General features: G+C 37.9%; 1 protein-coding gene and 1 long non-coding RNA gene across 2 annotated transcripts; both read right to left on the bottom strand.

Moving 5' to 3' along the window:
• Positions 1–3,350: 3,350 nt before the first annotated feature.
• Positions 3,351–6,127, bottom strand: LOC138025999 (uncharacterized). The gene is made up of 4 exons (XR_011127213.1): positions 5,347–6,127; positions 4,872–4,944; positions 4,547–4,645; positions 3,351–4,441 (listed from the first exon to the last, which is right to left on the bottom strand). It is a non-coding gene; the product is annotated as an uncharacterized lncRNA (long non-coding RNA).
• A 603-nt stretch (positions 6,128–6,730) lies between these two features.
• Positions 6,731–13,146, bottom strand: LOC138025997 (N-alpha-acetyltransferase 80-like). Its single transcript, XM_068873166.1, has 5 exons — positions 12,991–13,146; positions 10,784–10,929; positions 10,465–10,540; positions 10,257–10,383; positions 6,731–7,852 (listed from the first exon to the last, which is right to left on the bottom strand). The coding sequence occupies exons 1-5, from the start codon at positions 13,089–13,091 to the stop codon at positions 7,496–7,498; spliced, it is 807 nt and encodes a 268-aa protein (XP_068729267.1). The 5' UTR covers positions 13,092–13,146; the 3' UTR covers positions 6,731–7,495.
• Positions 13,147–13,163: the final 17 nt, after the last annotated feature.

Below are 13,163 nucleotides of genomic sequence, written 5' to 3'. Positions count from 1 at the left end.
CTCGAAATAGAATGTCTTTACACAGAAGCTCAAAGCAAGAATCTTCAGGACAAACATCAAAATGATATTAAGAAATGCAGAAAGAGTTAATATTTATACACCAAGCTTACTTTACATATTGCATTCATCAATGCAAAACTAATTTTATGACAACAAGAATTATTAATTCAAACCAGTCATTTTCACTTTTAATATTAATAGTATTGACAAGCAATAGTTTAATGGAAAGAATTTTTAAATATGTGGAGAATGAAACATGTACTTTTTCAAGGTAAACATTTTTGAGAGAATGAAGCCTGTTCCCAAAATGAATTGGATGGCATACATTGTATTCCTGCAGATAGAACTTAACAAAATAAGGTGACATTTAAAAAGACAGCTCAAATTAAAGAATTTTACTGGTTAATTTTAAAAGCAAAGTTTGAAATCTTATCCCTGCCTGGTACATAGTGCTTGAAAATCCCTGATTAGTTGCTTGTCTGCAACCAAAAAGAAACATACCACCAACCTACTAAACAACTTAGCCCCAAGTATGTGAATGACACTACCTCAAAAATGGCAGTTAGACTCAGTCACATACTAGTTACGATAGTGTTACCATTACACGAGTCAATGTTAAGTTCAATAACTTGTGGAAAGCATCAATTATAATTTTATAAACGAATAAAGAGCTACCAATAACACGCTCATACCATGGTTGCCATATTATTTTATCTGATTATCCAGCTTTTGCAACTTCTGATTGCATCTCCACTCTTTCCATTTACACTCAAATTGCTAGAAAGAAATTTTAAGCCATCCCACAAGGTTTCCTTTAAATAGACAGAGTACTTTCACCGCTGGCAAAATTTCACAGTTCATTGGAACAGCCAGTTTTCTTTCCTTGCAAGCTGTTAATACTTTCAGAATATACATGTTTTGGTATCAACAAATTAATTTGTTTATTACAAACAAATACCTAATGAGCAGTCTAAAAAAGTTGTCGTATCAGAAACCTGATAGCTACAAAAGAAAAATATAGACCACAAGTTAACTATCAGACGACCCTGCAGACAACACAAATACCATTAAGGTGCTATTCAGGAAATAACTAACCTTAGAGAATACCAAATATGATTATTTTTTTATGCTAATTATATTGAGGAAGTGATCCAAAACAGTCACATTCTTGGGGAGTACCAAGCAGACAGGAATGTAAACCCGACTTCAGAGCACGAGTAGCTGGACATCTTAGAACTGACTTCAGACTAAACAAATCACGATGTTTGGACGTTGAAACGGAACATGAAAAAGTGCTGGCCAACATGGGAAAGCATGGCAGTGAAGGAACATTCGTGTTCTTTCATTTTTGACACCATTAAAGTAACTGTGAAAAGATGCTAAACAACAAGTGCATCTGGATGAAATTTCTTCTGAAGCTTGTTTATGCTAATTATGCACTTTTGTTACTTATGTAACTTACAAGGCTATGCTTCTCTCGGTCACCCCTATCAATGACTGAATCTGTAGGCTGATATATATCTAATTGCCAGACTTGAACAATGGAACTTGTAAACTTTGATGAAAGATTAGATACCGCAGTAAATTAACTCGAGGCTAACACTTATCTGCTAATTTTGCTTGAAGCTGCTCCACTGGAACATTATCATTGTTGCAGCTTGGAAGAGAGGAATATATGTAGAAGGAGTTCAAAGCCTACCCCTCTCCTTTTTTCATGTCACAAAACTACCTAGGAATTTGATAAATGGATTTCAGCAAAGAGAAGAAGTGGTCTAACTGTATGACACAGTAAGCTATTCTTTTCCCAGTTGTTGGTGAACTCTGACAGTACTGTTATGATATCCTGAAAAAAGCTTCTTCAAAATACATAAAATATGTACAGTAAATAGCCATGACATTCATGCGATGCACCAACAAAATTTTAAGTGATACCTTGGGAAGTTGGTTCAATAAGGCAACCTTTAGCTCTAGAATGTACACACAACTGACCACTAACTGCAAGTCTGAAGTATTTGAAGGGCAACTCCTCTGTAATGGCAAACTCTAACAAGAAAAATGCCAAATTGATGCCAGGAAAAGTGCATTATTTGGTTAATCCTGAACTGCCAGTTCCTACTTTCAGTTGCACTGTACCATACATTTGAATGCCTAAAACGAAAGGACATGCTTGCTACTTCAGTTGTTATACGAACACTTCGGTGACCCTTAAATGCACCTCATTACAGATGACATGACAAGGATTACCCACTGTCTTCTTAAGCAGAGCACATCTTAAAGAAAGCATCACAGCTCTTTCCGACTGTAGAATTCTGTAAATAGACTTGTAGCACATACACATGCCTTCTAAACACAGTAAAATAAATAACAAGGAAAGAGAAGCTACTGTAAACTGGGGAACTTTTGTTGGAAAAGATATCACCTGGATGATCTTGCCACTTCAGAAAACAAAGTTTACAGTAAGTACAAAAATGACCTTGGCTGAATTTGAAATGGGGTTCTTCGAGGAACTGGATATGGAACGTCCTATTCAATCACCTTTGCCAGAAACTTGATTAATCAGGTGATGTCCCTGACCATAATTATTTCGAATATCAACTGCCTCCTAAACTTTAAAGATGCCCACTGTTTTACTCCAGCAAAGTGCACCTTGAATCCAGTTACCACCAACATCTCTCCAAATTTTGCTCATCTGAAAAAACTTTTACAGAAACAGATAGACACCAAAGATGACCACACAACGGTGAATGTTTAAGATTTCTTTTTGATTCGACTCATTTTTTTTCAGTTAAAAAACATTATGTTGAACTATCTTGTCCATATAGTCTACAGACAGATATTGACTTGGAAGAAATCCCCACATAAGTTTTTAAAGGTTCCTGATGACCACAATCCTTTGATGAAGAGGGTTTTACTTTAAAAGTCTGCTAAACGAGAACTTTAAATAACACTTCCTGACCAAGAAAAAGCAGTTATGACAAGTTCTTTCCTGCTCACTTTGTATCATCTGGGACTCCACTAATGGTTACTTGAAAACCCAAGGTGTAATTTGTTTTGCACAATGGATCCCCACTGTTCAAAACTGCAGACAATAATTGTGTTGGCTTCTCAAAACCCCCAACCCTGAACAAGCTGTGTAATTAGGTTTGCCGTTACCAGCCAGTTCAAAATGATACTTCACAAATAATTAGTGCTTTTGATTTGATGTTATCACCACAACAAAAATTCTGGACAACATGCATACCAGAACCAATATTTAACTCAAAAAGAAAGACCAATTATTGTTAATCTGCATTGTGGAAACCCTGGCCCAATAAATTAACGCCAACAGGATACAATAGAATGATGCAACCTTTTATCCATCCAGTCCATTAACTTTATTATGATCTTAGTCAGTAACATTAGCATATCAAGAGACCTGCAAGCTTTCCTCTGACCACTTCACAATCTTGCCTCAGTCTTTTTCATATGACACAGTGCCTCTTGTCAAGCTGCAAAGCAGAAATGCCGGCAAATATCCCAAACAACGCTGAATTTCCCATAATAATAATTATTATTATTACTATTATCTGATAAATGCACAAGTCCAAGACGCACTTTGATCAGCTTAAACAACTTTCACCAAAGGATTCCATTGGCAACAAATACACAGCTTCTTTGAACTTGTGATAATCTTGTGATAATCCACACACAGCTGCCTTAATCTTAATTAAACTTTGTGCTTACATTGCTTGATGTGTTCTTGTTAAGAAGTAGATTAACATCAAATCCAAGGATGCCTTTCCCAGCTCTAATTTCCAGGTTTCCTTAACTCTGTGATGTATTTAAGACAAATAAACAATCCCTCCCACAAGCACAGTTCTCAACAATCATTCAAAAGAGGTCATCCATGTGCACGGGCACACATAACCAAGCCAACACACAGCTATTCCATACTTGTTACCCCAGCTCTTCATAGCTTCTCCACACCCACTTGGCTAGCTTTATCTGTAGATCGTGATAGCTAAAACAATGCCTTCATATGTACATCCTAATAAATATACTCTTCCCTTTTGAACACTGGTTAATCATTGACCTCACAATGAAGGTAACCTTTCTTTTTTTCTTTAACAAAGTAAAGCCCTGCTGCTGGTAGTTGCTACTGACTATAGGTCGAACACAAGGAACAAATGTTGCACAGAACTTTAAATTATCAGTAACCCAACACTAAGTGAAGCATGTATGCAGCAGAGTGAAAATGAATTGGCCCATTTAAATTCCCCCACCCAAGTCTCTAAATTCAATGCTTCGCTAAACTTTAACCATACTTTAACTATGTGACAACATCGACGAATAAAGCAGTCTATTCTACAGTGACTTAACAGGCTGGCCATTCTAACTTGTCCTTGAAACCTGCTCCAACACTCACTGAAGGATGCTCCATCATTTGATACCAGTATACGAGCTAGAGTTGACAAAAACAACTGCTTAGTCACGAACCAAAAATAACAGTTATAATTGATCAGACAAGTACATTAACTGGAAAAGTGGGCAAATGCTGAGCATTTACCAAGAGTTAATGAGAAGTCTTCCTCTCCATCTGTCAACCTCTCTTTGTCCAATGTCGTGCTGTGGCACAAGAAAAGCTCATCTCCACGGATGTGAAAAGCTTGAAAAGAAACAACTTTTATTCAAAATTACTGCATCTCACACATAGTTTAAAATTGATGGTAATAGCATTCATATAATCAAATTCAAAATCTCATTCTGCTAAGCACTTTTCTTTTGGTATTTTTTAGTACTTTCAGAAAAGATTTAATTCCACAGGTGAAGGTGGGGATGGAACAATAAGAAAAAATAATGAACAAATCATCAAGCCAAGATATTGCTAATACCTTGAAGGAGTCAGATACTAGTACAAACAGATGCAACCACGGCTGAGGAAACAAAAGTGTGCTCAACCTAAAGCTGTAAAAGCAATTGACACACATTAGGAGATGCAACAACGAATTTTCTACTCTAGATTTATAATAAAGAATTTTTTTATTTACAAAACGAGGCTATTTACAATAAAAATTTGTTTCTCAAGTGTAAAAAAACAAACACCTTTCGGGGAAAAAATGCGACTCGTAAATTTGTTTCACTTAAAATTTAAAACTGTGCTATCTACGGTACTTAAATAACAAAGAACGTCTGTCCAATTTCAGGATCGCCCACAGAGCAACGAGCTGAAACAAATTCGCTATTTACGTGGCGAAACTTACAGTTAGCAGTTACTCGATTACTGAGTCGAGACCCATCGACCAGGGATTGTGGACGCATTACTTTTGCCTTCACAAGCACTTATCTTTTGAAAAAACGCATCGATACCTAGTAAATCTTCATTGTCTTGGTAAGATGCAGTCATACTCCACCCAAGACTGTTCGTAGATCCAGGCCACTCATAAGAATCGTCCATTCTCTGACGTTTTACCTTGTTCGTACACCTCTCTATTATCTCCTCATTCAGTCTCTGAACTGTTAACTCTAAAACCGCGTTTCGCAGCATATCTGGGTCCCTTTTACGTTTATTTTCTTTCTTCTTCTCAAGTGAAGTTGTGAGAAATGCCCATAGTTCCTTGTCTGTATATACATTCACTGCGTGCTTTCCTTGCTTGCTCCTCGGGATCCTCGCTCTTGGACGATCATACATGCTGTTGAACACAACCAATTTAACGACGCACAACGGATGAGTTTAAAGTTTCGTCAACACTTAAATATGAAGAATTTTAATTTCAACCGATTTTTCCCCGTCCTTCCGTTCTGCTTCAACACATTCCAAGCTTCCCTCAATATTTTTTGCCTTGACAGAAGTTCGCACTCGTTTAAAGAGGAAAGCAAAGCGACAAGAAAAGTACAGCGCTTGGGCAGAATCGCATTCCAGTCGACGCTACGGACACAGCAGGGCCTAAATAGCTGTAATCAGACTTGTATACCCGAATCCACTATCAACAACCTGCTTGAGTATATTTTTGCGCTAAATGGTGGAAAAAATCACAAGCTCCAACGCAAAAATCTTCACAACGCAGTCGACTATTAGCAAGCAATGCCCCAAACTATAATCAACGCAATAAACGCATCCTATACGTATTGTCACACCAACTGGAAAAACAGGTAAAACCAGTTTACCTCACGCGTTTGACCATTAGTATTCAAACAAACTAAGAGCATTACCCAATCAAAAGATATGTAACTTAGACGTCAATTGGTTGACGTCATTATTTTTTACGTAGGTTTACAGGCTTCCTCTCCCTTCGCGAGGGAATTTTCTTGGCTATATTTAGACGTAAGATTTCAAAAAGTCACGTACTCAAGTGCCTGCTACAGGTCTATTATTGGTCTATTTTCGATTCATTACGTTGTGACTTCCGTCATTAGGCTGATTTAGCAACAGAACGGGAACGTCAGTGGCGACGGCGCGCGCACAAAAAACACCAATGAGAATTCAGAATATAATAGACTCCACTCTTTTCTTCTCTATTCTAAATTTTGCTGCGCGCGACGTCGCCACTGACGTTACCGTTCTGTTGCTAAATCAGCCTAATCAGGCGCACGACTTGAGAACGGGTCTGTGTAAACGCTACACTGTGAAATGTTTCGTGCCACTTGTTTCGCACTGTTTTGGCGACATTGGATGGTGGCGGGACAAGTTGCACGAAACATTTCAGAGAAAATTCGTACCGTATAGGACACCCTGAAAATCTGTGACGATTGATGTGTTTAAAGATTCGTTTTTTAATCACGACCTCACCAGAATTAGGGTGTACAGATCTCTACATTTCTAGCATACGGCACGAGGACACGCAACGTTATCGTCTCTGATCATTCGATTGCATACTCAAATGTCAATCTGCGTGTTGTTACTTGAGAACACGCAACAGTATATTGTCACAAGGAGTGCTTACTGTTCACTCAGCTGTCAGAAACATGCCCATAAAAAGGGCAAATTTAACTCACAACAACCTCATCCGCCCCAGACACACTGGTTGTTTAAAACAGCAATGCAATTTTTCGCTCAGTGGGTCCCAATTACCCTTCTGCAAAACAATACCGGTACTTACAAATTTATTTTAAAACACTAACCACAAGTATTTTTTGTACCTCCCAACTCAAATATATTTTCCGATAATTAGAGAAGGCTCAGTAACTCCCTACGATCTAGGGAAACAACAACTTGAACTCTCAACTTGAACTCTCAACTTGCACATCACCAAGGTAATGCCCTTGAAGCCATAGTAAATTTGTGTGCCAGTGTGCATCAAGAAATTTTTTTTCCTGTCACGACAGTCAAACACTTTCAACAAAAACTCAGTGTTTCCTTCAGGGAAAGTTCTGAGAAGTTTCAGCAACCTCAGCCTTCTTGTCTTGATTAGTCCAAACAGTTTTCTCTTCTTCTGAGGACATTTTTCAGTGATTTTTTCAGTGAGTGATTAACAATCTTCCATGATTAGTGCAGATCTTTCATCATCCAAAATGGACTTCAATGAAAGGTTCTATTGTACTGTGGATTTGGTGGTTGCTTTATAATAGGAGGAGGAGGAGGGGGTCTTGGGGGAACATTCATAGCAACCATTGTATCCAGTGGTGGCAAAGATTGCTGGCTGTTGTTGGAATTAATATTCTGTTCATTTGTGACCTGAATTGTTGTGGAGTTTAGCCCGCAATTATGATAATTATTATGAATACTTGTTTGTGCACTTTTCAAACATGAATGATAATAATTATTATTGTCTTTCTTGACCACAGGGATGCTAAACTGTACTAGATCCCCAACTTTGCAAGAAATTCCATGATCCTTCCTTATTGCACTAGATTGTTGACCATCCAGTACTGCAATCTGCAAAAATAGCATTGTGAAAGAAAAACTAAACAGGAAATACCAAAACATCACACAAAATGCCTGTTCAATTTGGTATAGCATTGTCTATTCTTGTCATAATAATTTGAAAAGTACAATAGGTACCCAGTATACATTAATATATTTATAACAATTATTATTAAAAACTGGATCATTGGATAATGCAATTCGAGAGTTTTGATCGGCTGAGCCATCATGGGTTATGAGCCACTATACCATGATCTACAAACACGGCAAGCATATGTGTGATTTTTTGGGCCATTTTATTTTTATTGTAGTCTAGTTTTCTATATTTTGGGGGCATTTTTAATAAAACAATTATTCCACTCGCACTTGTTGGATATGAGATGATTATAGCCAACTTGGAGCTATGCGCCTCGTTGGCTATCTATCATCTCATATCCAACGCGCGCTCATGGAATAATTTATTGTTAAATATACCATTTTGGGTGAAAGTAGACAATTTACTGTACATGCTTCCATTGTTATATGAGCAACGAGTGTTCTGCTTTTGCTGCCTTTTTTCGCGCTTCCCTTTCCCCCATACAATGTTGAAACATACGAGCAATCGATGAACGGATCTTGATTTCGGAGAGCGTGAAAAATCAACGTTGTGATGGGGGGAGGGGGAAAAGCAAGAATTGTCCCAACAGTTTTGACCAGGATTGTAGGTGTCTGCAAAGACTGTATTCTGTGATGCAACAGCTGACCGAACATTATAACTGTAGAAATCACTTAAGGACTAGGAAATAATAATATTATTATTATCATTCCATGACCCACTGGAGATATCCTTGTTGTATAGTTCTGCCATAACTTGACGATATAGGACTGGAAAGGTTTTAAAGTTCCCCTGTGATAAAATATCACTTCCTTTTTTTCTTCAGATTTTGAAAGTGTTTTTCCTTAACACCTAACTGGCAAAATTTTGAGCTTTGATTTTTATACAAAGGCCATTTACTTTGCAAGTAAGTTTTGAATTTCATGGGCAGGTAAGTTTTGAATTTCATGGGCCACCATTACTGATGTTAAGAACTGACCAATTGGACCTCAGAGGGTTGGATCCAGAGAAAAGTGACGTCAAAGGCCCACCAGCTTAAAATCTCAGCGTGTGAATGCAGCTTATTATATATGCAAAATGCGAGTTTAAAAGTTTGAAAGCCCAAAACTACCATGCTGCATATTAATTCTGCAGTGTACACACACATTGCATTCTTATACTAGTGAGCCTTGGACGTCCTTTTCTCCTCGATCTAGCAGTCTCAAGATCTTAAAGTTAGTAATGGGCGGACCGTAAAATAGGAAACTTCCAGTTAAAATAAACAGGTGTGTTTTTAAAATCAAGGTTTTAACCCATTGACTCCTGTCCCCATTGACGAGTAAAATTGTCTGGCATTAGACAGAGTAAAATACTAAGTATGGCCGGTTTAGGCCAGTTTAGGGGTGAATGGGTTAAATTAAACCCTTTCACTCCTGTAAGGACCAATGAGACTTATAGATTTTACTCTGTCTAACGCCAGACGATTTTCCTCGTCAATGGGGAACCCCACAGGAGTGAAAGGGTTAAAGTCATTTTTAAAGGACTTCAGGGATATCCTGGAGAACACCATACTATAAAATAGGCCATATATTTCTCAGGTTAAGCTACACCAGGAATCCAGGGATAAAACAGTAGGCATTCATCCCAGTTTCACTGCCATGAAGCATGAAACAGGGATATTGTAAATCCAAGCTCAAAAATAAAATGCTTGTGCACGGCAGGGCTATCCCCACCTCACCCAGTCCTAGGAGTACATTGCTAGTCAGAGTATGTACATGTAAGATCTAAACATGTTAACTAGAGCATGTTAAATGTGAGTGTCAATGTTGCATGTTGTGTCACGAAATGCTTCTAAGTTGACTTCTACTACTTAATCATTTCATTCTTTAATTCAATTTTTTTGTTGCTTTGTTGCTATATATCATCAATTACACCTTCACTTAGCCTAGTTTTGCGAGCATTTACTCATATCCACTCATATCATACCTAGCTATCATGTATGTCCCTAGGTACCAGATGGAGAGAGACTATGGACAAGGATCTAACACACATACCAATACAATAGACCGAATGCATAAATGGCGGCCAAAAAAAATAATTCTTTTGTTTACGTGCTAATTAGACTCACTAGCCTCGTATGCATGTACAAAATACAAAACAAATGTTGCTTGAGAGCGAGGCTAGTGAGTCTAATTAGCACATAAACAAAAGAATACATTTTTGCCGTCCATTTATGCATTTGGTCTATACAACACCTCAGCCCAATCAATCAAATCAATTTAATTAATATACACTGCTATTTCAACTGGACCTGTCCTTGTTTTGGACTGAAAAATATCTTACCTGAGAGGAAGTGAAAACATCAGAGCATGTTTTCACTGGAGTAACTTGGGAACAGTAGTGGTAACCCAGATGTTCATAGAACTTGCATTTTTGATAGGTTGAAAGATATATGGATGTGCAGCCTAACCTTCAACACAAAAAGGCACACAGTCAGTGAAAAAACTGGGGACAGCAGCAAAATTGGTGAAAAGGCTACAAAATCACTTACTCCATGACATTTTTCTCTGTCATCTCCATCAGTTTTTTTCCCAGTCCACATCCTCTCAGGTCCTCTTCTATAATAACTTGCATGATAAACATAACATAAAGAAATGATGTCAAGATATTCAATACTAAATACAGAATAGAAAGACCCAAGCTTTTCAATGGTGCAATAATTTTGACTGCCAAATTTTGTCAAATTTAACATAATGTGTGCAACCTGTCAAAAGCAAAATCAAAAGGACCGAACATAACTTCACATCAGTGAAAAACTTATTTTGTGGTTTGGGGCATTTGAAGTCAAACAAGGTAATTTGTACACTTACCACAAGTCAGAAAAGTTGCAGTTGGTTTACCAAGAACCCTGTTAAGTCTGACATGACCAATGACTTTTGTGCCATTTCCCTGATCTTTTTGAAGGAGAATGAAAGAGTAGGGAAAGTCATCTCTACTTTCAGCTAAATAATGAAGCCTAATTTGGACAAAACAAAAGAATTGAGAAGAGGTTACAGAAATTAAGAAAATTTTGAACTTGATGGTTGCCTTCCACCCTTAATATTTTTTCATAAATTTACAGAAACTGATAACAAAAACTTACACTACAACGGGCCTTACCGTGGCCACCCAACAAACTTTCACATTTGACAACTATGTGTAAGTACGTAACTCAACAACCCATGCAATGGTGTTCAACTTACAACCGTGCAAACTTTGCAAGGAGAGGTGACTGTCAATCAAATTCGCACACCCTGATTGTAGTATAAGTTTTAAAAACTTTGTTACGTGGCCACGGTAAGGCGCGTCACACTGTAAGTGTCCTTAACCACATTTTGTAATAATTATTGTTTTATTTGCAAACATCAAATTTTAGTAAAATAAAACATACATTGCACATCAACTTCTTGGGTTTAAGGTCCTAAAAGGGCTGGAAAAATAGCTTTAACCTGAAAAAATTTGGCAGTCATTTATTCCACAGCTAGATTATTACAGGCATTATTCTATCCCTGAGATGACATCAATAACCTGCTTTGCTTTTCAAAGCAGTTTCTGACTTAATGTCGAGATAGAAACCTGTCTGATCAAGGGTCAAAATGACACTTTTGGTTAATTTTTTTTTAAATTTGTATAGTCCATTAAAATAAACGGCAGAACATGTTTGCTTAAGATGAAGACATTTATATCAGCAAAGAAAAAACATTTATATTAGACATATGAGGCTTTAAAAACTATGACAACTAGATATCATGAGCGCTGTTGAGCTTGAAAAAAGATTCCTCTTACTATAACAATAATGATTGTTTACAAAAAATAATTATTGCAACCTGGGCATGTAGCAAATATTCATGGGTATCAAATTGACTACACACAGTCAAAAAGGTGATCATTGACAAAGCCCTCCATCAACATGGCAAGGCCACGTGCAAATGCAAGTACAACGGGGCAGAGGTAACATTCTGCCAATGCGTAAAGAGACACTTGGGGCTTGGGTTATCAGCCAGGCCTTGAAGGAAAACATTCTTCATCTTACGAAGAATGTTTGCTGAATCTAAAAGAATACACTTTTTTTTTCTTTTGCCTGTTTTTGCATCAACTATTCTATCTTGATAAATCTATTGATGTTGCACAAAAAGCGATGTGTCCATTAGTTTCTAAACCCCAACCAATGTAAAGTCAGAATGGGGTGGGGCCACCTTGCACAGAAGGAGCATTACCTTTCCTTTGGGAATTTAAACAATCTTGCCCCTTAAATAGGAGTTACATTGACATTCTTTGGTTGCACTCACGTGATAACCAATAGAAAACTGCAGCTAAAGTTTTGCATAATAATAGAGTCAATTTTCGCTATTGTTCTTTCCACCAACTTGCACATGGCTGCAGTGACCGCACACCGGTGGCTCAGTTGGTTGAGCACCGGGCTGTCACGCGGGAGGTCGTGAGTTCAACTCCGGCCAGACCAACACTCAGGGTCTTTAAATAACTGAGGAGAAAGTGCTGCCTTTGTAATTACATCTGCAAATGGTTAGACTCTCTAGTCTTCTCGGATAAGGACGATAAGCCGGAGGTCCCGTCTCACAACCCTTCAATGTTCATAATCCTGTGGGACGTAAAAGAACCTGCACACTTGTCGCAAAGAGTAGGGCATGTAGTTCCCGGTGTTGTGGTCTGTCTTCTGTGGTGTATCATGGTTGGGAGGGTAAATGCTCGGAGATATTAGTTACACCAAGCTAGCAAAGATGTATGATATGATAATAACGGGATATTCCATTTATAATCCGAACCCCTCCTCCCCCCCCCCCCCCCCCACCCCATGGATGATTAGATTCCTACTGGTCTAATTTTTGTCAGAACCCTTTGAAAAAACCTTTCCTACCCCTTCACTTTTTTGTCGGTGCCTTTGAAAAAGATTCCTACCAGTGGCATTCTGATTGACCTAATCAATAGGGGGGGGGGGTCGGATTATAAATGAAATGTCCCTATGATATGAAGGTACATTATAATTAGTTAAACACTCAAATGTCAATAAATTTTGTACCTATAATTCAAACTTCTGGGCCAGACAGTGTTTAAAAGAATGGCCGTCTCTTCCAGGAGTTCAGGGCGAGTTCGCAAAGCGACAAATTCAAGGTCCTGCATCTATATGACTGTCGCCAACTCTCACCAGTCTCTCAGTGACTTGTATCACAATAACAATACCAATTGGTTGTG

The sequence above is a fragment of the Montipora capricornis genome, chromosome 12 (genome assembly GCF_036669925.1).
Source record: "Montipora capricornis isolate CH-2021 chromosome 12, ASM3666992v2, whole genome shotgun sequence".
NCBI classification, from domain to species: domain Eukaryota; kingdom Metazoa; phylum Cnidaria; class Anthozoa; order Scleractinia; family Acroporidae; genus Montipora; species Montipora capricornis.
This window is presented reverse-complemented; position numbering and strand designations above follow the sequence as displayed.

Coding starts and splice junctions, on each gene's coding strand:
- LOC138025997 (XM_068873166.1), bottom strand. CDS start 13,091: ATGCAGGACCTTGAATTTGTCGCTTTGCGAACTCGCCCTGAACTCCTG. Junction 10,930..12,990: donor CCCAGAAGTTTGAATTATAG/GTACAAAATTTA, acceptor TGTCCAAATTAG/GCTTCATTATTTAGCTGAAA. Junction 10,541..10,783: donor TGCAACTTTTCTGACTTGTG/GTAAGTGTACAA, acceptor TTATCATGCAAG/TTATTATAGAAGAGGACCTG.